General features: G+C 41.0%; 1 protein-coding gene across 6 annotated transcripts in view; it reads right to left on the reverse strand.

Annotated features, from left to right (window-relative positions):
- Nucleotides 1-27923, reverse strand: part of HECW1 (HECT, C2 and WW domain containing E3 ubiquitin protein ligase 1) — a 254102-nt gene that overhangs the window by 93970 nt on the left and 132209 nt on the right. For 5 of the 6 annotated variants that reach the window (XM_066190748.1, XM_066190729.1, XM_066190720.1 and 2 more), the window contains one exon: nt 26204-26298. In XM_066190748.1, coding sequence (XP_066046845.1) covers nt 26204-26298 — 95 coding nt within the window. Of the gene's footprint in view, nt 1-5527; nt 5644-5752; nt 5832-26203; nt 26299-27923 lie in introns of those variants that run through there. The other variant, XM_066190739.1, reaches the window with a different exon arrangement.

A 27923-nucleotide genomic window follows, 5' to 3' on the forward strand; every position in this document is an offset into this window, starting at 1 on the left:
TGAGCTGCTGTTGTGCAAATTAGACCCCAAGCTGCCTTCTGGCTGTGATCAGAACTGGGAAGCAACAACACCCATGGTCCAGTGTCTGGGGCATTAGGAGAAGCCTACCACCAGTAGTTTTTGTGTAGAGTCCCTGGGCAGGGCAGAGATGCCATTGGGTGTCAGACTCCAAGTTCAGCAGGGAGGTGGTGCTATGAGTACTGCTTCCCACTGACTTTGGAGTCAAACCAAGTGCTGCTCTGCCCCTGGGAAGCAGCAGCTCCATGTCACTCTTGCCATTCAGTTTTCAGCCAAAAAAGAAAAATAGCATTTATGCAGTGAAGTTCCAATTTCTGATGGGAAACCATAACTGAAGTCCTACTCAGCTGTGAGTCATTGCTCGGTATATTAAATATTGTGCAGTCAAGCTTAACTTAGAAAACAAGCTGCTCTCTGCCCTCAGATAGTGCAAAACCTGGGCAAGTGCGTACTTAGCCCAGCTAGCAGGGATTAAACAACCACACATGGATGAGACCTATATCAAAAATATATGGATTGAATTTAGACATCCTTATAAAATAATGGGTTCTGCTAGACCTGACTTTCAGACATAATAATTTTTTTCTTCCCGACTATCTAAACAGGATAAAAGGTACTGAGTAGGGCAGGGCTACAAATAAATTCCAGTAGAAATATCCCTATTAGATCACAGCTAATTAGTTGCAATTGCACTACTGGCCTTCTCAGCAAAGTAGGTTTCAATATATTTATTGAATCCACCACTGATTTCTGGATAGTGATGCCTTAGGCTTTAGTTTTCATATTTGCAGATTCTGAGCTGCCTAGGGATGTAGTTCTGAGTCCCATATTAAGTGGCAGTAAGCTCTCTTCACAGAGTAAGTAGACAAAACAAATCCTTTTTCTGCAGAGAACCAAGGACACCTTTCAGGCCCAAAAGCATAAACAATGGTGGACTGAAGGGAGGAACAAGAAGGATGAGACCTCACAACCTGACGCTGTAACTGGACAATTAAACCCCAATAGGCAAATGGACCAAAACTTATAAAAGTGTAAGGTCTTGTGACCGGGAAGCCATTTTTTTGTGACTATTCTTGCACCCAGGGTGCAGCCTTGGTCGGGCTCCTGTCCTGCCCAGGGTGAATCCTGGAGGCCTTTCAATAGCTACCTACTTTATTCTCTAGTTCTGTCCATTCTCTGTTTCAGGTCAGCCTTCCAAGGCATCAATAGAGACACATTTAAATCAAAATATTTATATGTGACTCTGGGAATTTTATGACAAGAAGTCAGCAACCTTTATCAGCTAAAGTTGTGAACCCATCAAGAAACAATGATATTTCCTTGTCAACATGCATTTTTCATACTATGTCACTGCCTGATATTAATTACACATTATGCTTTAATGATTACTTTTATGATCTTTTCATGATTTTGTCCAGGATAGTAATGGGGCCAACCAACATAGATATGTGCACATTTGCAAAAGATGCTTTTGTCTAGTTCTTCAACATTCTTCTGCCACGTATGTCACACATCATGCCAGTATGAATATTTCAGCAGACTACACTTTGAACAAACTGGGGTGGATCTGATGGGGTCCTGCAAACCCGTTTAAAACTTAAAAATATTTGCTATTAAATGACCCTTCAGGGGCCATTTAAACATTAGTGAAACTATATTGAGACAGTTATAATAGACTGTTGGCACAAATCCTGATGAAAAGCAAACCACCCTCAGCATGGTCAAACTTGCACTAACAAAGCTTGCCATTATACAAGGGGAGTAATAACACATCCATTCCCATAAGTGAAACAACAACAAAATAAATTTATTTGCTCCTGAAGGGTCCATCTGTTCATCTAAAGCAGGTGCACCCCACAGCGCCCTGTCAAGTGTTCACCACTCAGCCATACAATCAGGGCTACTAAAAGCCAGCCCTGCTGTGCAAACGAGTTCCATCCTCAGTAGCTGACCCCTTATAACTCTTTGAGATGCAGCACTACATCAGCATGCCAGACCTTTTGAGAATGCCTAGCAATTAACCTTAGCAAAATGAAACAGTTGCTGGAAGCTTTTCTGATTTTCTTCCTGGCCAGGTGGATGAGAAAGGGAATGCATGGCAAAAAGGCTGAAGGAGAGAAGCTTTTGTCCGTTGGCTTGAGACTTGTGATGCACCATTAAAGACTTCATACAACTGAGCCTTCTGTGTAGCTCTACCATCACAAACCTGTGCTCCTCATCCTCCAGTGGTCTGAAGGCACTGGTCTGCCACTTTCCTCACACATACACAGCACCTTCTCACCCATGATATGGGTCCTTAGGCCAGGACACACGACAGAGCAGGTACAGGAGCAGGCAAACATCCTCTCTCAAAGAATGGGAAGGGTATAGGAAGGCCATGAAAGTGATTATTCTTTAATATTGGCTTTTCAAAAAGTCAGAAGGAACAGAAAGGAAGTAAGGGAGACAAATCTCCCAACATTAAGTCTGATTTTCTGAAAATAAGAAAAGCTATTCGCTGCAGTTTGGATTCACTGTTTTCTAATGCAATACTAGACTGTCCCCAGTAATGAGGACAAGGCTGCGCTTGATGCAGAGCAGGGCAAAAGAGGGCCAGTGGTCACCAGAGCTCATCAGCAGCCATATCAAACATGTTTCAAAGTATCTTGAGGCCTGGAATAGGGATGTGCGCAGGTCATACTGCTCCTGCTTGCCATTCATCATGAAGGAAATCCAGACTGATTTTAGTGGCTAAAATATAATTACATTGGGAGTTTTGTCACTGTTAAGTAAACCTTGAGTTTAGTCATCAGAGGTAAAAACCCCTCTGTCTTCTCAACTGCCACGTAAAATACAGTGAGTTGACAGACAGCATTCATCTCATTGCTTGACATCCTATGGGCTTGAAGTCCTTCACATGAAAAGGAACAAATGTGATTTTCCCTCATAATATCTGTGGGTTTTTATGCCCTTTAAGTGAGAGCTCAGTCTGAATTAGCTTGATAGTTTTTGTTCATAATGCCATTTTTGCACATTGCACAACCCAGCCTAATTATTTTACAGGTCCTGCTGATACAAACCAGAATTAATATGCTTTTACTACACATTTCTGCTATATCTAGACATGAAGACAGGATATGAGCTGCAGCTTCAAGCCTAACTGAATCTCTCTCCAGAAACTAAAGGCTTCCTGAACTAGGTTCAAAACTCCTTTTGATTTCTTTGAATGTAATTGGAGCCAGCATCCTTGCCACTGATGTCAGCACATACATTCAAACAGTTAGAGAAGTATCAGTACTTCCTTTAAAATATTCTCCAGTAAACACACACTGAAAAATCTTCTGATCTGTGATAGTTTCCCTGCCTCTAAAGCAAGGCGAAAGATGACTACCAGCACCTGTGATGGCTAACTGTGAAACATGGGAAGGTACTTGAAGCCAGACTGAAGCCTGTTGGGACTTGCTGACCTCAGGAAACTGTCCAGCTTTGGTAATGCTTTTCATTTTTACAATGCAGAGAAAACAAACAAACAAACAAACAAACAAACCACACCAAAAAACCAAAGGAGAAGACCAAAAGCGAAAAATAATAGTCTTGTCCTGGAATCACTTTTCCTTGTGAGTAGTTCCTGCAAATGCTAGAAGGAAGTTATGTGACCCTGAATGAGAAAGGGGGCAGGTTTCACACTAGTGAAGGCTGCTCTTGAGACTTTCTCTTTAGCCATGGCATGTGTTATGAAAAAAAATAATCATCTTGAGAAATCCCAGAGTATTAAAGTCCATCAGTTCTTGCTGAGGCAAAATTCCAAGCGCATCACTAGAAATTTGTATAAGCAGAAAGCCAGAAACTGAGACTCTCACAACTAATTAAAAATATCTCCTAAAATATCCTTCCCTTCACTAGTCTACCTAAATATGTGGAAGAGTAACAAGCACAATACTCTTGCTGCTGAAAATAATGTGGCTTACAGGGCACTCTTAGGGTGCCCCTATTCAGCCTCGCTGTTGCTCCAAGTTATGGTAAGGCAAATACTTTTGGGCACAGGTACATTGTGAATACAGGCCTGGAGGAAATGAATTGTTGTAACTGTGTTTACCTAGTGCGGTAGTAGAATATCTGCTTTTGGACACCACAATGGCCAGTAATAGTGCAGCATGCTGGCAAAACCTCCTTTGCAGCATTAAATTCCTTTTAGCATGTTTGTCTATTGTGCAGCACAAGTTAACTATTCTTAAAGTCCTGCTGATACAAAACAGCAGGTAATATGATTTTATTACATGCATCTACCACAGCTAGACACGCACACTGACAAATACAAGCACTCACTCTTTTTCCCACACACAACACAGAAAAACACTCTTATGTCTAAGAGTTCTGTAGCACTCTTCCTCTCCAAAAGGAAGAGGATTTCTGTCCTCCACCAGAAGGAAGAGGACTTTTTTGGCCACTGCACTCGCATTAAGTGATTCAACAAAGCTAAGTGAATTTTCTTTTCCCATAAGTAGAAGAAACACCTAGATTAAATAATCTTACTCTCCATTGACAGCCAAAGCACTTCTGTATCAGTAGCTTCCGCTGCAAAAGAATGATGACATTTAACTGATATAAATTACGTCCTACAGGTCAGTATTTCTTCCATTTAAACAGAGGAAATTAAAGTGATTTTAAGTGCTCCACTACCTGTTTGCTTTCATTGACTTTATATCATGGTGAACATCATGGACATGACCTAATGCTCAATATAATTTAATTCCCATTTTACCAGATGCTATTTAAAACCTAGAATATTTTACACTGATAGCACAGGTTGTAACTATAGTAATATCTAACACAGATTAAACAGGTACTGTAATCTAGCTGGGGCAATACTATCTATTCACAAGAGTTTTTCTTTTAAAAAGTATATCTAAGGACATATCAACATATTCAGAAGAGCTCACACTTCCAAGCAGTACTATCCAGACCTATAATCAAGATGGAAGTCTACAATGAAGGAAGACTGGAAACCACAAAGCAGCAAAATACTTCCTATTTGTACACACAAATAGGCTCTGAGGATGAAAAGCAGTAGATTTAAAGCATTGCAAAAAAGGGAAAGCTACAGCCTGTGCTTGACTCAAATCAGAAGTGAAAAACAGCCTCGACTTAGCCCCAAACTGTGCATCAGCAAACAGAAAAGGTATTGATACATGTGTCAGAGCTAAAGATGGTGCTGCAGTGAAAAAGACAGGCTGTCCAGTCACTGCCTGTACTATGCTTACTTCAAGCTCCAGTTCTCTGTTCTCTGCTTTTCAAGACCAGCAGACTTAAAGAAAAGTAAGTAAGGTTAACAACCTTGCTGATTTGAGTTTAAACAGCTTGGAGCTATTGTTTGAATAGATCAGAGTGTACATGGCACAGGAGTCTAGAACAGCCCTCAAAAATTTATTCTCCCCGTACCTATTTCTGTTGGCTATCACTGTTGCACTCTTGACTTCACTGAATGCTTAACATTAGATCAACTCTTCAAAACAAGAGGAAAAAGGCTTACATTCTCTACAGCTCAGCAGCAAAGCATCTTATCACAGTAAGAGAATATCAGATATCATCCTGAGTTCACACTTCATATTCTACCATCTTCTTTAGGGAGGGAATTCTTCAGTAGACCTGCAAATGCGTGAATATTCCCATTTCCTCCCAGGCACTGAATTTAAAAATAAACTGTTTTGTAAAAAAATTGACTAAGCAAACAGAGACTAAGTGCCTCCTTTCACACCATCGCTTGGTTTCTCCAGTGAAGAAGCTGCTCTGGGATGCAAGGGGTGAATTCTGAAAGGAAGAAATGCAGATCTGAGCTCCCTGACTGCCACTGACAGAATTACATCTATAATTCCAGGCAACACTTTAAAAATCTACCCCTAATTAGTGGCAGCGCTTCAGCTGCAACCCCCACTCTGCTAACAGAATTATCCAGCTCTTGAATGCAATATATTCCACTTATCCCGTTAGCTTGTTAAGCCCTTTTGCTGGCACAGTGGTATTTTTCTATCAGGTGCTTCCAAACAGCTGCCAGCTTCTCCGGCAGCAGCCTAACTCCTGCTGGGCGCTCAGCATAGCCCTCAAGGACTGTGACCACACACACACACAGAGGCTTGCCCATGTGATGCGGGCAGCAGCATTTCTAGCCTTGTAATACACGACTTTCTCAATGCCATTCCCTAATTAAGTGGAGAATCTGCCTTTTGTGGGCATATGACAGTTGTCCTCTCTCTGCAGAACACACCTTTTACCGAACCCTGCAGCAGTGTTTATTGATTACTTTATTTATTCCCAGAAGAAAGAAGTTTTCATTCCAAAAACTCTTGTCCTAGAAAAACAGGACCTTAAATAGGTCACAAGAAAGTGAGTAAACATTTTTCCCCCATGGAAAATGTTATTAATTGTTTCACCAGATAGTTGATTATAAACTGTGGCAGCCAAACTAAAATACTGGGAAAAAACCCTGATGCTTAGTTAAGTGCATCAGTGATGTCCTCTAGAACGCAACTGTCAACAGGCTTACAACAAAAGGACATCCAGTGAAAGTACATACCAAATATATGGAGGCTTCCATGTTGACATGAACCTATTTCATATTCCCCAACCAATCCTATGTGTGTAGAATGCTCTTTCAGAATATTATTCTGAGCATAACCAGAATCTCAAATAAGGATGTTAAGAGCAAACACTTCCAATTAAAACAAAATCAAGGACTGAGGCAAGAAATCAGTACCTCCCACAGAGTCCAGTATCTTTTTCTTCCAAAAATTTATTAAATTCAGCTTTTTAAATGTTTCAACAGCTCTGCCTTATGAACTTTAGTTATCCTTTGGCAGCAGAGGAAAAGCTTTGATTGGAGATTCTGATCTTCCTTCACTCTTTGAAACTTCATTTAAATAGTCTTAAATTTTCAGATACTGAAAGATGATCACACATACATGCGGTAGGGTTTGGGTTGCTGTTTCTGGGTTGAGGGCTGGACTACATCTAAGCAGCAGATACTTCACTTATACTTATCAAACTTCGGGAAGGATTGTTTTCTGCAGCACATCCGACCAAATGCCCCCACACTGGCTCTGAGACTGCAGGCTATTTGGTGCCAATGACCCTGTGAGCCTTAGGTCTCTCAGCAAGGGTAAAGTGGTCCAAAGCATGACAGCATTTACAGGCCAGATGTTCAAAACAAACTCGGGTTTAGTTAGCAGGGAAGATGGCTCCTTGTGGTTGCTAAACAGCTTTGTGCTTTCCAGTGTTACCATCATCCAGAAAAAAAACCTCTAAGAAAATCTGGTGTTATGATCAGATTTACACCAGGCAGCTGCCTAATGCAGAACAGGATTGGCCCTGTAAATCTGACAGGTCCATACATAGACTATTAATGTGCTTAAGCACTCTGACAGCAAGAACTGCTTGTAAATATTATCCTCCCTGGAACACCTAAGCAGTACCCTTGCAAGCCACTGCAATAACTGGGAAATTTGCCATTGACAGATGAAGAGGCCTATTGGACACTGATTGGATCTTGTAATTCTGTATAAAATTTTCCCCACAGACTTCAAATTCAGACTTTTCATGAAAACACTTTGTTTGTCTAGAGAATTAAAAAATTTCTGCCAACACCTTTTCTCTCTGCCTATGAAATGAGCAGTCACCAAAACATAGGGGATGTATAGCAGAAACACTGACACTTCCATGGTGTCTTTGGAAGGCAGGAAACTATTAGACAGCAGCTGCCTTCACTACAGCTTCAGAAACTCCTCACTCTTCTACCATGGTTTGGATGGGATGAGTGCACAGATGAGTAATGCTGACACCTGAGTGAGAAAACCGTATCTTTCAGCTAAGCTGTGTTTGAAGAAGGGCTTGGAGCATTAGTCATGCTGTCAAAGCATCTGGACAAGGGAACCGAGTCAAATGACCCTTTGCACCATAAAAGAAGCAGCTAGGCAGTGAACAATGCCAATTCTTCTAAATGAATGCCTCAAATACCAGTTCAACTATGAATACCATTATTTCCAGAAGCGAGTTACAGACACTTTACTTTCAGCCTTGGGTCCTACTTTGGGCAGAAATGAGGTAACTGTAGATTTATAGTCTGAATTTAAAAGTAGAGAAATAGCTGTGCTACTTCAGATGTCCCTCGATCTTGCTGAATTCCTAACAAAACATTATACTACACAGATCATTTTTCAAGTTAGGATGCCACAGAAAGGATAAAGCTGAGAAGAAAAAGGAAATCTGCTTTTATAGTACCTACAGTCAGTTAATGCAGCCTCATTCACACTCAATGTTTCTCCTTTTAGCAGATCCATTAGACTCAGCAGAAACTGCTTATCTCACCTTACCACACCCATGGGTTTGATTTATTGTCTGTTTGCTTGTTTTGCTATTTGTCTGATTTTGTGGTTGTTTTATCTGAATCCTTTCTATTTAAAAATAGCCTTTGTTTTCCAACTGGCTTCTGCTGCCTACAGCACTCGATGTTTTGTTTTTCTTAGGTTGCTGCTTTCTAGAAAAAGGCTTTAAAAAGTCAACAGCCTTCTCCAGTGAAGTGGGTTTGTGAGAATACTGATTGTAATCACACTGCCATGGAATAAACAATGTTGGAAGCGATCTCCTGAAGTTACCTGACCCTTCAGTCAGAATGGGTCCAACTTAGAGCAAGCTACTCTGGGCCCTGTCCAGTTCTGCTTTGAATACCTTCCAGGATGGAGATCCCACAAGCTCTCTGGGCAGCCCATTCTAATGTTTGACTACCCTCTTGTCCGGGGTTATAGCATAGGATGTGCACAAAGTATTCTATCACCATCTTCATGAACTGTTGAATCCAGGTGGGGCAGTGTTTTCCCAGAACCCCTCCCTCTGGGCCATTATCTTCTGTTAATGGCCCATCAAATGCCTTGCCCATGACTCACAGATAACTCCCTCCGGGAGCTATCTCTGTTTAATGGGCCATCAAGGACCCCCTGCATGACTCATCATCCCATTGTGAGATGCTCCGCCCAAGGGGGAGGAACCAGGCATTCTCACCTGGATGTAATCTGGGGTTTGGGACAGTACAAGCTGCCCTTACCTACTGCATTCCCAGAGGACCAGAGCTACCAGACCTTTCTACGGGATCACTGCTTCAGGAAGACCACCTCATCTGGACTGCTTCCATTATCCTGCTCAGGTTTTATTCTGACTCTGTCAGTGGTCTTTTGTATTATTGCATTTATTTTATTTTACCTTTTTTTTTCATTTCTTCCTATTACATTGTATTTCTGACTTGAAGCCTCTCACTTGTTTTGCTTTCAAACCATGATACCTCTTGAGACAAAAGATATTCCTGAAGCCTAATAAGAATATCTCTTGCTGCAACTTGTGTCCACAACCTGGTATTACTTCAACCTGTGCTGGGAGTAGAGCCTGCCTCCTTCCCTACAATATCCCATTGGGTAGTTAAAGCAATCATTAACATTCCACCTAAGAATTCCCTTAGGACTGGATAAATAAATCCAGCTCTACCTCTGCCATTCCCTGTATGTAAATTCCAATCTGAAGGATGAAGAAAACAGAGGCCAGACTCATTCTGAAAATGAGTGTGGCAGGGCACTAAGCAAACCTGAAGTATAGGAAAGACTTCTGGGGAGAAGCAGCTTTTACAAAATCTGATCTCCAGTATGAGATTAATTAATTGCAGCAATTTGGTCACCGCCAAAAGCCTTGTGAAGGATTTGGCTTGGTGCATACTGGATGCAAGTCTTCTGAACATAAAGTCATTAAATACAATAGGAGGGGAAAGTAGTGTCAACTAAATGCAGGAGTGCTGTCATTTCAGGGAAATCATTAACTAGAGCAGACCCGCAAGATACGCCTGACACAGCCACAGCTCAGCTCCAGAGCAAGTGAGGAGATGCCTCACATGCCTGGGCACTCCTGCCAGCTCTGACCACTCCACAGTGAGGCTCACACAGTCATCACCTGCCTATCTGAGAGGCAGCGAAGTGGTCCTAAAGGCTGGTTGTGGTCAGCCCTCAGCATGCTTTTCAGGCAGTCTAAACCTCTCCTAATCCAGAAGCTCTTCAAAACCTTGAAAGGAAGAAGCCACAAAAAACTGAAAGAAATTTACTAGAAAAGAAAAAACTGGGAACCAGAAGAGAGGAAAAAAGGCAAGGGTGTATAGAACAAAAGTGGAAAACAAAGGAAAAAGCAGTGGAGGATGCTATAAGGAAAGCAAGAAATAATTTCTAAAATTCCAGATCTTTACATCCTAAAAAAAATTCCCTTCCTCCCATTCAGATACATCTCAAAACACCCAAGCCAAACACCAGAAAAATCCCAATACCCTAACCATTATCACAATCGCTTTGTTAGAACTCAAAACTGACAGCAGCAGCTTCCAAACTTGCCTATGACAAAGGTAAGTGAGATCCTATGGGAAAAAATAAGAGAAATAAACAGGCTGCTTTAAAAACCAGGGTTTCCTGACAACAGTGGCACGTCCAGACTCTTCTGGTATTACATTTTAAATATTCCCACACAACTGACTAATGTGTACAGTAACAGCCCTGGGTTGCCCTCAAACATTTCACCTCCGAAATCACAGTCCTAGTACAGATGCAGTCTGACAGAAAAAAGTTACAAATGTGTTGGTATCTGAGATATAGTCCATTATGCATTTCGTGAACTGAAGTTTAATAATTACCATGGGTTAGTTAGGTATCATGAACGGTTGTCCTTTGCTAAGAATATCAACACGTGGTCTAATGAATGCGATTTATACTTAGGCTCACCACAAAGTCCTACCACATAGGTGTAAAGGCAAAAAGCTGCCTCAGTGAAAATAAAAATCAAACTTGTCTAGTTAAAAAGGGAAGCATGTAAAAACAATTTAGTTGCTTTCCATCAGACTTTACAGATTTAAGAATTTAAGCCTTCTTCTAAAGTGGAGATATTGAGTGGGGAGGTGCTGCATGCTTTCAGTAGAGATGGAAACAAGCTTGCCTGAGAACTCAGCTAGCTAGCCAGGGAAAAAAAGACCCAGATATTTAATGGAAAAGAAAAATGTTTTTCAAGAGATTCAAGGATGAAAAATGAACAAAGGGCTCACAATTCTATTAAGGAAATATTCTTATGCACTTCTGCTGATATATAACATACTGACCTACATCAATTTCTCTACTCATAAGACAGCCTGAGAACAAAAGAGGTCTGAGTAATAGTTATTGGAAAAATTATTTTAAAAAGTGTGCAATGTTATAACTTTATTCTATCAACAAAACTATGTTAAGGGTACATGATTATCTTGTCAAGGTCCAAGAAATCAGGAAATGCAAACATAAAAGATAACTGTGAAGCATAAAGTCTGCCTCTTGATATATAAATTTTAATGCTTCTTTCTTTTTTTAGCTCTCTCCCATCATAACTTTTTCCCCATGCAACATTATAAATGTATTTTTGGATCACCCAGGTTTTGTGTGAAGTACAGGCAATCCAAGATGTACTCAACATATCGATAAAACAAAGGATAGCATGATCATGATAGGGCTTGCATGCATGTGCACATGGACATCCATGCACACTAAACAGGGCAGATACCTGCAGGCACTGGTGTCTCTTGGGATGCTGAAAAACCTTCTGGCTTTCAGTCACCACTTGCTCTTCTCTATCACCTAATTAGGGTATTTCTGCTGAAATGACCTGCAAGTTATTGCAGGTTATCCACAAACATTCAAAATGACCTACAAATCCACCAGTTATAAATGTGTGCAATTTCACCTCATAGTCATTTCCTCAGTCATGTCTGCTGATTTTAGGTTACCTGAGGGCATGAGTTATTTCAGAAGAGATCTTAAATACTGGCTATTTTTATAAAGGATTATGCATTGCCAGACTACACTAATGTTCTTCTCTCCCCAGATCTTCCTCCCTGCCCCTCTTTCCAGGACTAAGGAAAGCAGACAAGAAAACAAAATGAAGATATTGCAAGAAAACTAAATTTTTTTCTCTATTACTCTGGCTGCTATAAAGTCCTTGGTTACTGAATATCCAATCAGGACTAAATTGCTGGCATCTATCAGGTGTAGAAGATATGAAACTGCAGAGCTACACACAAGTTCAGTGCAGGCTACAGATGTGGCTTCAACAAATTCTATTACCTCCTTCTTTCCCTCTTCATGTCTGGCTGCTGCTCTGATGTAAAGAAATCCATGCAGTGCTTGAAAACAGGCATGTTGGTGCATGAGAACTGCTTAAATTTGCTGAAAATTGCTGAGTGAGAGACTGGGCACACAGCTGCCCATCTCATTTTAAGTTAATATCTTGGCTTGTATTCAGATACTTGTGATACAGCTGTGTGGACACAATAAGAGGTCTTGTACCTATCTCCCAGCTTTCCTCCCACCGTGCCAGCTTTCCAGCTGGCCAGAAGGAACACAGCATCCTTTAGCTTAGGAATATGTGATTCCACTAAAATCTGTGTTACATTTGTGGGTGGTTCAGAGACTTTATAATCTGTACACCTACCCAAGAATTTATCAGTATTCTCAACTATGCATCAAAGCTTTTTATGTAAAATTGTAAAAGTAAAATTGTACTTTGCTTTTGCACAGCAAATTCACAACTTACATGTTCAGCTTATTTCACATCTGTGCGTCCTAAACATTTCCCTCCCATCTGAAAACCTGCAGGCTACAGATCTGACTGCAACACAGAACACAGGCAGCTTGGTCAGTGCATGAGACTTCAGACAGAAACCACAGCTAAGGCCCCATGCTCTTTTCTGAAAGAAGACAAAAACCTACAACCAAAACAACCACCAAAACCAATTTAACTCAACTCTGCATTAGGCTCCAAAGCAGCCTGTCCACAGTGACACGCCTTATAGCAGTAAGTAATTTAAAATACCCACACAGAGAAACACAATGTAAATAACTTGCATCTAGCCTATATTTGTGCAGTAGTTCACCCAGTAGTACACTGAATAGGCAGAAAGATCTCTATTACTTCAGTGGATCTGGCTTTCAGGTTAATTTAAACCTACACCAATAGATTTAAAGCCCATAGCCACACCTTTGTTAACATCTCTCCCTGCAGATTAGCTTTCCTCTTACCTTTTCACTTGGCGGTATGTTTTAGACAGAGTAGTTAATACCATTAAACAAAAAGACCATCTTCAAGAAATGAGATGAGCCTTTGACATGCTAACATTGTTTTACAAACATCACAGATATTTAAAAAATAAAACCATAGGACAATAATTCTGCTGTTTAACCATGTTTTCCTGATGTCCTATTTTTCTATTGTTACAAAAGTTATCATAAGAATTTTACAAAACAAGTTCCTTCACTGTCCCACCTCCATCTGCTTATTTTGCCTAATTCATTGCAAGCTCTTAAAGAGCCATTTGGGAATTTTATTCATTGCTTTGGATGAGCAGTGAGTTCGTGTTTTTCCCTGTATATCTTATAAAATTTATTCAACATCTTAAGAAGGTTTATCCACACAAACAGCTGTTTCTCAGCTAATATTTGCATTCCTTCTTGAACATGAGTCATTTCTTCTTTGTTCTAAACTAATTAGCATGGCTTAGTATGCCAATTCCCCTGAATGGACATGTCAGTCAGAAACCTGACCACTCTGCTTTTCAGCATAGCTAATACTTACTATTAAGTCTTCTGCTTTGTCTCATCAGCTAATAGGAATTAATAGCAGATTAAAGTCTACGACAACAACTTTTGTTTGAGAATTTTTAACCCTTTCGAAAAACATTAATTCTTAGCACATACCCAAGAAGTAAAACACTGCCACCCACATCTGAGGTGTAAATATAAAGGTGACCAATGGTCAAGTGCTATATAACAGAGCTGAACAAAACATTTAAAAAGGGCAAAAATAGCTTAAATTGCAGGTACTAAAGATGGGTCATCATTAAGAAATTAGAATCTGAACAATTAGAATTCGTACAGTAAGTCAGACAGTCTTGAAAAGGTGTCAGCATAATTGTAACGATAACCAGAACACGGGGTTCTTGTCTTGATGAAAGCACAATGTCCTCCCAGAAACATGACTGGAAATTACTTCCTGGGTGTCCTGGTTTCAGTTAGGGTAGAGTTAACTTCACAGTAGCTGTTAGAGGTGCTGTGTTTTGGATTTGGTATGAGATGGTATTGATAACACACCGATGTTTTTGATAACACACCGATGTTTTGGCTTTTGTTAGTTGTTTTTATCCCAAGTCAAGGATTTTTTTTTTTCCTTATCTCATGCTGTTCTGGTGAGGAGGTTCACAAAAGAAACTGTGAGGAAGCACATCTGGGACAGGTGATCCGAACTGTCCAAAGGGATATTCCAAGAGATTACCATGGAACATCATGCCCAGTATATAAACTGGAGGGTTACTTATTAGGAAAGTTGATCTGGGTTTGGGAAAGGGAGTCTGGCATCAGTCAGCAAGAGGTGAGAAATTCTATTGTACATCACCTGTTTTCCCCTTTACTATTATTATTATCATAATCATAATCATTTAACATTATTACTGTATTTTAATTTTTTTTCAATTATTAAACTGTTCTTATCTCAACATACCAGTTTAACTTTGATTCTCTTCCCTGTTCCATCGGGGTGGGTGGAGAAGGGGGCGGCTTAACTGAGTGACTGCATTGTGCTTTACTTCCAGCTAGGCTTAAACCAGACACTGGGGTCATGGAGGCCAGTAGATACAGCAATTGATACATCTCATCCCAGCTGATTCAGATTTCTTAGCTAATTAACCCCATTCCTGTTTCAAAGGTCTTCTACCCCAGAAGACAGAAGTAAAGCCTTTGATACTATCTCCCACAGCATTGTCCTGGAGAGGCTGTTGGCCTATGGCATGGACAGGTGCACTCTATGCTGGGTTAAAAACTGGTTGGATGTCCGGGCCCAGAGAGTTGTGGTGAATGGAGCCACATCCAATTACTCCCTGGTCACTAGTGGCGTTATTCGGGCACGTCCTGTTTAACATCTTTATTGATGATCTGGACAAGGGGATTGAGTGCCCCCTCAGTTTGCAGATGACATTAAGTTAGGCAGGAGTGTTGATCTGCTGGAGGGTAGAAAGGCTCTGCACTGGAATCTGGACAGGCTGGATTGAGGCCAACTCTAGGAGGTTCAATACAGCCAAGTGACATGTGTTACACTTGGGTCACAACAACCCTAGGCAGTGCTACAGACTGGGGACAGTGTGGCTGCAAAGCTGCCTGGCAGAAAAGGACCTGGGAGTACTGGCTGAGAGCAGCGAAAAATAATCTAGTGTGTGCCTAGGCAGCCAAGCAGACCAATGGCATCCTGGCCCGGATCAAAAATAGTGAGGCCGGCAGGACCAGGGCTGTGATTGTCTGTCTTTATTTGGCTCAGGTGAGGCTGCATCTCAAGTACTTTGTTCAGTTCTGTGTGCCTCACTTAGAGTAAGATATTGATGTGCTGGAGGAAGCCCAGAGAAGGGCAACAAAGCTGGTGAATGATCTGGAGGGTAAATCCTCTAGGAGCAGCTGAGGGAGCTGGGGTTGTTTAGCCTGGAGAAAAGGAGGCACAGCAGTGGCCTCATTGCTCTCTACAACTACCTGCAAGGAGGTTGTGGCAAGTGAGGTATAGCCTCAAGATGCAGCAGGGGAGGTTGAGGTTGGACATCAGGAACAATTTCTTCAAGGAAGGGGTTTTCAAGCATTGGAATGGGATACCCAGGTAGGTGGTAGAGTCACTATCACTGAAGGTGTTCAAGAAACTAGTGTACTTGGCACTTAGTGCTATGGTCTAGTTGACAAGGTGATCAGTCAGAGGTTGGAGTTGATGATCTTGGAGGTCTTTTCCAACCTAAACAATCCTATGATTCTATACCTCAGCTGCAATTCTACACAAAATCATGAGGTTGTTATCCACACTCAACATTTCTTCTCCCCATATTTCTATATAAACACACAAATATATTCAACTTATGAGTAGCAGAAATTGTAAGAGATTCTGAAAAATGTCTGCTTATGCCTTCAACAGGAATTTAATTTTGCATTAAAAATTGTCCAAGAGAAGATGCAGATCAGAATCACATGTCACCCGATGCACATGCATCTAAGTACCATGAAGAACTTCAATAAAAGGAAACATGGTAAAGCTGTAAGCAGTGCTAATGGATACAGAGATAGGAGAGATCAACAGCTTCTTCTCTCCATCTTTGCTAATCCTGGAACATGGGAGAAGACAATAAAATTGAACAAAGGTAAATACAAAAACTGAAGAAAGCAAAGCTGGTTTTTTTACTTGTAAGGTCTACTTAAAGGGAAAAATTTGATCCTGTGGGGGAACTCAGAAAGCTTACAAATGACAAGCTCAAAATTATTTCCCTGCTGCAATGACTTGCAGTCATCAAGCCTCCCACTCACAACAGGGACACAAACTTTTTCAACAACTGCCTCTCCATGAGGGTCCAGTGTAGAGCAGGAAAGGACAGCTAGTGAAAACATTAGGGCAAGTCATGATGTGGATAAGCAGTCCTGGAAAGAAAATGGAACACAGAACATCAAACCCTGGTCTTTTCCTCATTATGACCCATCAGGCAGTACTGCAGACACACCAAATTTGACCTAGAGGATTTCATGCCCATGCACCACAGGATTCTTATAGCTTCCAAGGTCTTCGGTGTTGGACTAGCTGGATACTGGATTCACCCTGGCAACATTCCTGTTCCTTTTTTTTTCTGAATGAAAAGTGTATTTTTATTTTTAAATTAAGATTGTTCCAAGTATAAATAGTGTTTTCACTAAATAATAGTCAAACACACATAAAGAATGGGTAGAACCCAATGTTGTCTTTTGAAATTCATCAGCAGGCCTCTAGTGCACCCAGTGAGATTAAAATCAATGTGCACAAAATTGGCAGTAACAAATCAAACTGGCAAATGCAGGGAAAAAGGGTAGAAAGAATCCATTTTGTAAAGCAACATCAGAGCAAAATCTTTTTGCAACTTTTGAACTAAAATACACTGGAAAGCTGTGTCATGTAGTCTATGCTACTCCTGGTAATTTATCTGGTGCTCACCCACAATCAGATTCATGCCCTATCACAGCAAGTAATTTCTAGAAGAGAGGAAGCAGGAGGTGCTTCATTCCTTCATTCAGCACTCTATCACACTCAGCTCTGAAGTACTCCGAAGGTTTAAATCCTTCTTTCCTTTCCCCCTCAAAAACTAAAATATCTGCCCTCAGACCCACTGTGTAATGTCAGGACCTGCATTGTTTTTCATTAATCTGACCAGATGCAGGAGAGAGTATCTAAGAATGTAAAAGGCCAAAGCAAGGATGATTACACCAATGCAGTGTGCTGAACAGTTGCTGATCTCTCCATAATTTACTAAACCACAGAGGAGAGCAATATGATGTGCAGATATTACTATGGCTATTATGGGACTGTAACAAGAGACATTCCAAAAGCATTCCAAAAGCAGACTCTTATTGAACCCATTAACAAATAAATGGCTTGTGTAATGGTCTTCTTGGTGTTGCTGAAATAAAATCACTCCAGTTCCCACCTGTCATACTTTTTATTTCTTCACTTCACCTCTCTGTAGTATTGCAAGTCTGCTAATGAAACCATTCTAAATCAACACTTAGAAGTTCATACAGTATCAGATGCCCAGTGAGGTTAAATTTGACCCAAGCATTTTCCTTGAAACCACACGTACAAAGAAATTAGGGCAGTAGGGAGAAGGCCAAAATTGGTGCAACTGATCTGCACAGTGAAGACTAGGTTGTGGCCAGTGATACTTCCGGATGGCTCAGCAGCTCCACAATTAGAGCTGCTTAGGTAGAGTCCATGAGAGGGAAAGAAATAGACAACAATTAAACGGAACCTGCAAATCGTAGCATTAACCCTGGTTTTTGTTCTGTCCTTCTCTGCTTTAAATCTGCAGAATTGTACATTTGGACTACCACAATAGGAAAAAGTCTGATGGATGAACACTTGCAGAATTATTTTACTTAATAATTTAAAAGATGCCAGCTTTTTCTTGTCACCTCTTTCCTGTTTAAATCCATTGCAGGTTTGTCTACGGCAACACATCATGCGTGAAGCTACTATGAATTTAAGCATGCCTGCAGTGGTAAAAGAGGACTAAAGACAACAGTGTAAGGACCTCCACAACTTCCACTTCAGATCATTCCACTCTTCAGTGCACTGAACAGTACACCTGCCCCAGCCGTCCTGCCGGTACAGGCACACAGCCTTTCCCTGCTCCAAGCGCCTGGTACTCTGCCAGGGATACATTTGATATAAAGGCCTAGTTCCTCCATGCTCTCATATACTACCTGGATTCAGCACAGGATGCAAAAGGGCACTGGCTGTCAAGGCAGCAATATGTGCAGAGTCGCTGCTTGACACAGCACTCCATGGTGATTGTTTCAAGGCAGCATGGCCAGCCCTCCTCACTGACAAGCATCGCATTCCAGAGAGGCGCAGCACTGATCCCTGCTCACCTGCTGCCCCACATCCCACAGCAACCATATAAGAGGCTCTTCCCCTTCTCTCCTAGACATGCACTTCTTGAAGATCTGTGTGAAATATGCAGGTGGATTTGGGTAGTAAAAACACTGAAAAGTATTTTGGGAGCATTTGTTGCATAGTTTTTTCCAGTCCATTCTGATTTTTGATGCCAAGGCTAATTTTAGGTACTTGTGTTTGCAATTCCATTAAGATGATCAAATAATCTGTCTTTCATATGGATGAACCAGGAAATTATGAAGACTGCAAAATTAAATAACATTTAAATATGCAAACAGCTGTGTGCTGGAAAGCAGAGACATTCCTCCTGGGGTGGAACAATAAAAACACACATACCTGCATCTTGAGAGTTATGGGCTGCTGCTCAGGAAATCAATATTCACAAAGAAAATTGTTTGCACCTCCCCTGCTCTGTCTGTGCTTGTTAGATAATAAATTATGAGCACTTACCGCTCAAAAAGGGTGTAAATCTATGAATGAATAGAATTAGGAGTTTCAACCACACCAAGCTGAAAAGTCGGTAACAACATGGAGAAAAAAGCCACCAGGAGCATGGACCTGGATCATTTCTTACTTTAGCCACTGACACATCTGAAATTTGTCATAATGAAAATGCAAGTGATCCTATTTGCCAGTTCTATTCTCTTTTGAAAGATACTGCCAATTTGAAGGAAAATAATTAAACATTTCCAGTAATTAGTGAAGTTCCAGCACATGCTCCACATTTTTACTAAAGCAGAAATGTAAAAGCAAGTATTATTAAACTGCACTCAGAAGAGACCTTCATTACAAATGAGTTTTCTTAATATTTAAAGAAAATCTCAACCATCCCTATTTAAAATGAGAGTAGGGAAAATAAAAGGAAGAAAAAGGTTATTATTTATAACATAGTGACTATATTTATACTGCAGTCAGAGGACCAATTACATCCTGGTTACGCTTTCCAGCTCCACTAATTCATATAAATGAACTGCTTGCTACATGACAGGGTAATTGCAGTGTAAATACAATAGACTTTACATAACTGGATACTGAAAAAGAGCTTGTGTTACTGAGGTGGCAATAAGAATTAATTTGGACGTGTCATTAACCTTCAAATTCTTTGAATCAGTGATAATTAGGATATAGAAAAGCATAACCAAAAATGTAATTACATGAACTAAGGGCTCAACTGTGCAAGTATTAAGAGGCTGCTTCTGGGAGTAAGTATACTTGAACATGAACTGAATATGACCAAATTAAAACCACTATGACCACAGTAAAACACTGCTGTGGATTTATAATGAAACAACATGGAAGTGAAAAAAAAAGAATTAATGACATTTTTCATATGTAAGAAGCACGCTGAGGGTTGTTCTGATATCACAAATCTTTTCCTTATATTATGCAGCTAGTGAGGTCAGATTCTGCCAGGAAAGCTCTGCTTCCCTCTGAATGCATGTTAGCTGTAGCCACTGAAATGGCTAGTGTATCCCTTCTCTAGAATATTTCAAAGCAAGTATACAATGAGTGCAGACAGGACTGAACATGAAAGTGCTAGTGTTCCCTATGTACATCAAATCTTTGTTGATTCCCTTCTAAGAGGTACTACTAAACCTCTCTGATCAGCTTCTGTCAGCTATGACAGCTTCCTAACTCCACACACCATAATGTTCTTTTGCACACAAATGACAAAATTGCTCCTTGAATGCCTATGGAAAGCCAAGGAACTGTCTGTTCAAATGCTAAAACAACTCCCCAGTCAGTGCAATAATTTCTTAGAATTTAAAGGCCCGTGTCTTCATGTTAGACCAGTCACGATGTTAGCCTACACTAGTGGCAATGTATGAGCACATATGCAGACAGGGTGTGGACAGCACTGCTGCTGTTGTGAAAGAAATCCTGCATCAGGGACAACCCAAAATGGGGAGGTACTTCCAACAGATGAGAAAGCCATACAGGCCACTTTCCTTCCACAGTTTATGGATCAGCTACTTTTTTCAGAATTATTCACCTCAAATGGTTAATCAGGGAATCCACTCTCTTTCAGCAATTGTTTCTTAGCATATGTATTTTCTGCTAGGTGCCCTTTTACATTGGAAAGGGACAATATGCTGGCAAAGAGAACTTTTTATTTGACTGCTGCTTTCCAGCTGAGTGAGTATTTCCAGGCATTTCCCCCTCTCATTTTGGGTTCATTTTTTTTCATTCCTGAATGACTTACTTTTGCAGGTAAGAGGGGGAGACACATACAGAACATTGGTGGTACTAAAAATGCTGCTCCTTGCCTTGTATTGGAAGGTAGCTGCAGCTGGGGGAGCTCTGGCTACTTCTCAGCTCAAGATAACGAAGGGGGATTCTCTTGCTCATTTTTGAAAAATACTCAGTCACCTAAGCATACCTATAGCTTCCAGAGAAGCGCTGCTTTACTCCCTGGAAACCCTGAGCCTTTCAAGGTACACCACTTACACTCGTTAAAGATGTACTTGGCTGACATTCTTTGCTGTGATTAATTGCAGCAGCCTCATGTTGTGTTTTCCATAAACTGTTTTTTTTAACCTCAATTGCTGAACAGTGCAGAAACCACTAGAAGATTCTGTTCCCTCTTTATCTGCTGTCTGTTGAAGCATAATTATACCAACACCCTCCAAATCAGATAGTTACATTTGTTCCATAGCAATGTCCTAGAAACATGAACAGTTTTAAAACTCACTTATCACAGAATCAGACATAAAGTAAAAAAAGAAGAGCACAGGTGAGATTTTAAAATCCAGCCTTCCAACAGAATGAGAGATACAACTGCTTGTAGATGCACAATTTCATAAAATCCCATCTTGCAGCACATGCATGGAAACAAAGCAGAATCCTTCATTATCAAATACTCCTCAGCAGCCCACGCTCTGACGTGACAGTAAGTAACGCAAATATTTACGGCAGGAAGTTCTCAGGAATGATCAGTCACCACCAAATAGCAGCAGCTTATCAAGCAGTAATTTCTGCTGTGGGAAACCCAGCTGATGCAGCACTTCCACACAAACACAACAGAGAGAAGGTCTTTCAATAATCAGCTCCAATTTACACAGCTTTCCCCACAATGCTAAATGTATCTGAAAACAGTGATAACCAGCAGGGTCCTAACACCACAACTTAAAACAACAACAAATCCCCCCCCCCCCCCCCATCTGTCTGACTGCAGTTTGCTGCAATTGAAAAGGGAAAAGAAGCTGGAAGTAGTCATGCTGGGGGCTGTAAGCAGTTGCTATTCTAGTTCATGTACTGCTGAGACGGTCTTTAACTGGCAGTTGAAAGGAATCCCGCTTCCAAAGGGGAAAAATAGCTGCTGTGTAAGTTGGATGTCTTTGTATAACACCAGTGGTGCTTTAGGCTGAGTAGCATCTCACATTTCTTGTCTTGTGAATGTTCTGCTCCATTTGAGTTTATCCCCTTACACTGTAACCCAGTTATTAGAGCTGCCTTGCCTGCTGATTAGGATGCCCTGCAGTTCATTTGTTGGTGAAAAGCCCTGTCACATTTTATTGCCTGTGAATCATCAAGCTTAAATATCTGGGAATGAAGGGCTGTGCACTTTGGCCGGTTCATACACGGCAGAAGCTTAAATGTGAATTTGGGGCAGTAGATAGGCCTGGGGGTAATGACAGTAAAAAAGAGCACCCGCAATTCTGGGAAGAAAGAAAAGGAACATCCTGGCTGACTCCTTTTTTTCTGCACTAGTGGAAAGTGGTGTTGCTTCTGCACAGGGATTTATACTACTAAAGCATAAACATTGCCATGGTATGGATGAGCAAACAGTTTTCTCAGTAGAAAAGAACATTTTCACAACATCTGGAATATTCCTGGATTTGTTACTCTTCATTTATTCATAATATTGTCACCACTGATGCAACTTTACAACAGACATTGGTTTAGAAAGGAATACAGATTACAGCAATTAATTCTAGCTATAGGGAAGTGTTGTCTTGTTAATATAAAAATGATTTAACCTGAACAAGGTTTTCTTGCAGTAAAAATAAAACTGGCATGAGAACAGCATGCAGAAGTAAGAAGAACCTTTTTCCCTAAGAGCTGATAGTCTAAAAGGATAAATTGGATACATCACAATTAAAAGGCAGTAAGTGGAGAATCAATGCTTTAGCCTCAGGACAAATGTCTTCACTAAATTGGGAGCATTCACTCACTGTGTATTAGATACAAAGAACCTCAGCTGATTGAACCTCTGGAGCTTTCATGCCACTGTTTCTGTCTCACAGATCGTAGTGGGACTACACACACCAAGCATCCAGTATGCCAGCTGCTGCCCCTGATGCAGAAGCTGCCACGTGCTCGGAGGCTTGTATAGAACCCCCTTGGGTGGCTCTGGTATCAGCTGCAGATGAGTTAGTGCTAGCAGTAAAAAATACTGTCCCCAGAAGATGACCTGTCCCCAAATGCTGCTTCTCAAAGGACACCTGCTCTAGATCTTTTTTCATAAGCTGTGCCAAACAAAAAGGTTTGCTTATGTCAAAAACACAAATCCTCCTTCCCTCTGTCCCCCTACTGACAGCCTAAGAGTCAGTGAACTTATGACACTGTCACTACAATGGCAAAACTCTCTTTGGTTTCAAAAAAACTTCAGCTTCGACCCCCACAGTAGGATCCCTAATGAGATTATCTCCCTGTAAAACTATTTTTTCTAACACACGTAGGCCCGTCAGCCACTGCTGAAACTCCTACTGGCTGCAATAGAAGGTAAATTTCTAAGCACAAACACATGTGGGATGTGCTGAAAGCTGTTCCAGGATCTGAAGAAAGCTTCCTCTGAGCAGCAGACGCCCTCTCTCCACCAAGGCCACAGCAGTCAGAAAATCACAGCTTTTGTTGGTACTGTAAGAAATGCCATGCCTGGCACCCTGGGGCAGTGCTCTGAACCACTGGAGAAATGAAAACAACTGAGGAATTTGATGCATCCCCTTCCATCAAGACGGGCCCTGTGTGTCAAGTCTCACTATGGTAAGAAGTGTCAGGGACCTCAGGTGAGCTACAGGCATGGTGCTAGACTGTCACGGCCCTTATCTGATTGCACAAAATAGTGAAATCACAGTCAAAGGTGAGTGTTCGCAGTTCTATAGATAATGTCTGCAGTTTGCATGGTAACATCCAACCCCCAGCATCAGCTAGTGCAGAGGCCCTCAAGAACCAAGAAAAGAGGAAGGCTGAGCAGATCCCTTGTTATCCCCTTCCCCACATGTGCAGTGGGAGTAACATCACTTGCCAATGGTACAGGATGCAATAAAACATTGAAATACTTCAGTAATAAAGGTTGGACGTGTACTGCAGAGAGACAGATGGAGAAAGCCATCTGATGGTGACAGCTGGGACTGGAATTTGGAGGAGCACACTTAGCTGAAAGCCTTCACACAAGCAAGAGTTGGCCCAGTATTTTTCTCCAAACTCTGAAGGAGTTTTCAAATCTATAGCACCTTTTCCTCCTCTTTGCACTCATACTGAGGGGTCCATCCAAGTTCATACTGCATAACATTTGCTGCCATTCCATTGCTTCTGTTGTCTTCACTTAGTATTTGCCTTACAATGAACCAAATAAGTCATGCAGCAAAACAAAGAAGAAGAAAACAACAGACAAAACGATGCTGCACCTACAACACTGCTGGCTTCTCTGGTTTACAAAAAACCCACACAGGCTATTTTGAAACCCAGAAAGGCAGGAAAAATTAGAAGATTACAGAAAAAGAATGCTATTTCCAAGGACACTGCTTCTGTCCTCAAACAGAAAACCATTATCTGATACCACTTTTAATCATATTTTCGTTTTTAGTTGTGTACAGTATACTCAAATAAGGGGCATAATAGGCAGTCCTCACCCGATTTCTATGGAGACCATGAGTACTGCATGAAGAGGATTTTCTTTTAAACACAAGTCCTGCCTTGGCTGAAAGTGAATGACTGTTTTATTTCCCCATAAATATGTATGTAAATGTCTCAGCTGAAGAACTTGGAGAGATTACCTATTTGCATATTACAAAGGCACAGGTCCTCAGACATTCTTCTACTAATTTCATACATACCGCGGATACTTAATAATGAAAGAGTAACCCTTCCGTATTAGACCTGAAAAATTTGTGCAGTTGGCTCCAACTCATCCATAAGATATGGATGGGAATAATGCAAAAACAAATTCTAATCTCTCAGCCTACTGGTAGCTATCAACTTGGCTGGCTGGCTTACTTTTCAGAGAAGACAGGGACTAAATCAATGACAGACATTATCCCACCAAATTACAACAACTGGGAAATCAGCAACAAGTCCTGGGGTAACAAGACATGACTCACTACAGGCTGAAAAGAACTTTTCAGCATCCCTCACAATGAAGATATCCAAAGACACATCCTAATGTTCTTCTGAAGACAGCTGAAGGAAACTCTTCAGGCTCTAAAACTGATGAATGGCTTCACTATAGGCAGATCAGAAAGGCGCAATGAGACATGAATGCCTTTTAGTCCTAAAGAATGTGCCAGCAACCCCTATCCAGCATCTATTTGCAGCTATACTGTGCATCAAAAGAAGGCAAAGAGAAACCACCAAAAGGCTCAAGGGTGAAAAAATGAATCCTTTCTGGCTCTGGTGGAATAAGATATATCCAACACACAGCATGGGAGACTCTTCAGCCTTTCTAGAAATATTAAGTTTGGACTGGGGAAAAAAACCAATTTAAAACCCACCCACACACAAAAAAGCAACAACAACAAAAGCAACACAACCAAATACCACTTAAAAAAAAAAAGTGCTAAAAAATTAAGCTTCAGTAATGTCCACTGAAACCTATATATATCCACAGGTAAGACAGTTCTCTCCTGTTCTTTTCTGAACCCATCTTCCAGACTAATCAATGTCTGAATGAGTCTTTTTCTTATGCTGCTTGGAATACAACTCCTCATCTCACGCAGGTCTCTGCCAAGCCCGGCAGGCAGCGAAACACTGTAGCAAAGCCAGACAAGCTTTGGAGGTCATCAAGTCTCTCTGTGGGCTTCTAAAAGATGTTTCACTCTCAGGGTGAGAAAATTTCCCAATACCAGACAAGATATATAGTTTTTTAGAGCTATCTAAGCCAGAGAGCTTTGCTAGGATCTAGCAAATCAAAATTGCTCTCAGTGAAGCCTAAATCTGTCAAAAATGATGTTCAGTCCTTTGATAGATCAGATCCCAAATGCCCATTTCTTACCACTGATGTGGGCATGTCACAGTGTGCTTGTTCCTGGAACTCAGAGGCACTGCTGTGAAAATGCTCATTTTGAAAAAAAACACTTTAAAAGAGGAAAATCTTTTTTCTTTCTGGACACCCACTGTATTTACTGTCCAAAGATCCCAAAGTCTCTAATGGTATCACCCAAATCTCACAGCACCCAGGAGAGAGAAGACGACTTTACAGAAGAGGATACAGGTAGGATGTAGGCCTTGCCCCAGACCAGAGAGGTTACCAGTGACAGATTCAGAGCTGAATCTACATTCTCTTGGCATACAAACCCACATCTTCATGGAAAGACTACCCATTTCTCTGTACCACAACACAATGAAGAACAAATATGATGTTCAATTTTGATATAAAGATATATAAAACAGGCAGGGAAAGCACGGCATAGCACAATGACAACAGAACATGCATGAAAAAAATGTCAGCATAACTTACAGGAGCTGTGTTATTTTTCACTGTCACACTTGGAGTCGTGGCTCGCAGTGCCCCACTCACCCCATGGTAGTACTTGAAGCAGATCTTTGTTTCAGCTAAAAAAAGAAAAACAACCAAAAGAGATATTTAGGATTAGAAAAACTGCCAGGTGTAATCTGCATGATCAGCTGCAGCTCACAGCCACAAGGTTGGCAAGCAGTTACATTGCAAGTGGTTCATTCTGGCTGGATGGGACAACAGGACACCTCCAGCCTCTTTTCTTCCCCTTTGCCAGAGTGAAATTTAGAATTTGGTTCATAGATTTAAAACACTTAAAATCCAAACCTCTTCTGAGCAGAAGTTAACACAGACAGACCTTAAAGCACCTGTTTACCATCCTTTAGGAAGGAAAAAGGTAGGGACATATAAATCTTTCTGTTCAGAGATACCAAGCACTAACGTGCAGAGAAACTGAGTAATTTCCTTAGGACAAGATTGCATAGCTGCTCATTGACAGGTTTCACTGTGCCAATTTGTTCTGGCCTTGGTCAGGGCAAGGACGTAGATCTCCACAGATTAACTGCTCTGCCAGTTACTACATTAAAGCATTTTCAGGAACAGCAGAGTACCACCAGACCCTGCCATAGTGTATTTCCACTGACTTCTAAAGATTTAAATTAGGTGAGGAACACAGGAAAGGTCAAGATTTTTGACATTCATAGAGCTGCTTTTTGCCACATGCATTGACATTGAGGGAAATTAATCTCAAAAACTGTATCGAGGCACAGAAGTAAAAACAGCTTCTTGTTAATCAGCCCCTCACAACTAACTTTCTTGTCTTCTACAAGAAGGAAAGACAGTTCCAGCCAGCTTCTGTGTTGGTCTGTGACTACAAACAGATGCAAAACGCTGCTATTTGCCTACCTGCTTGGAACTGGTGACTTGCTGGAGCTCGTCCTGGCCTGCCTGCTGGCATGCAAGAATTTTCTCCCACAGTAAACTAGATGTGAACGGGCCTGGTATGTGCCTACGTACAGTTGGGACTCAGCAATTATGCAGTGTCACATATGTAACAGGTATGTTTGTGGGATCTGAAAAATACCCATTTAAATAAAAACAGCTTTCACATCTTCTAGTTTTAACAGGATAATGACATGGAAATGTTCGTCTGTTCCAAGATTTTCCTTAAAACCTTGCCTTGCAGCTGCTGCTGTAGCTCAGGGAAAACACCAGTCTTTGCTGGCGGGGCCACAAAAACACTCACTGTAACTACAGTGCCTATGTAGGCAAACAATAAAAAAATGCCATTTACCTGTTTTAACATACAAATTGCTTTGCAGTTTTAATACCAGTAACAAAATTACTCAAATCACTGCAGCTATGACAAAAAATGTTAAGAGCTGAGACTGTGACCACAGGTTATGGTGCTGTGATCTGCTGTTTGTAGATCCAAGAAACCACTGCGTAGCACTTCAGGTGGAAGTGAAAGCAGGGACATGAAAAGTGGTGGAGACCCTCAAAATCGCAGGCCTGAATTGTTTACCCTGATACCTACACAGGAACATAGGTGGAAAGAGAAATCCTGATATTTTTTGAAAGACAAAATAATTTCAGAAGTGTAAAGCCTTCCCAACTTTCACATGTCACTTGGGAAACAAAAAGCAAAGAGGTGATGTTCCCAAGTAGTTCAAGCTCTACTCGCTTTCAGGTGGCTTCCCAGTCCTCTAACCTGAGGGATGCT

Source organism: Chamaea fasciata, unplaced genomic scaffold (assembly GCF_029207755.1).
Source record: "Chamaea fasciata isolate MVZ Bird 193981 ecotype frontalis unplaced genomic scaffold, bChaFas1.0.hap1 SCAF_1, whole genome shotgun sequence".
NCBI classification, from domain to species: Eukaryota; Metazoa; Chordata; class Aves; order Passeriformes; family Sylviidae; genus Chamaea; species Chamaea fasciata.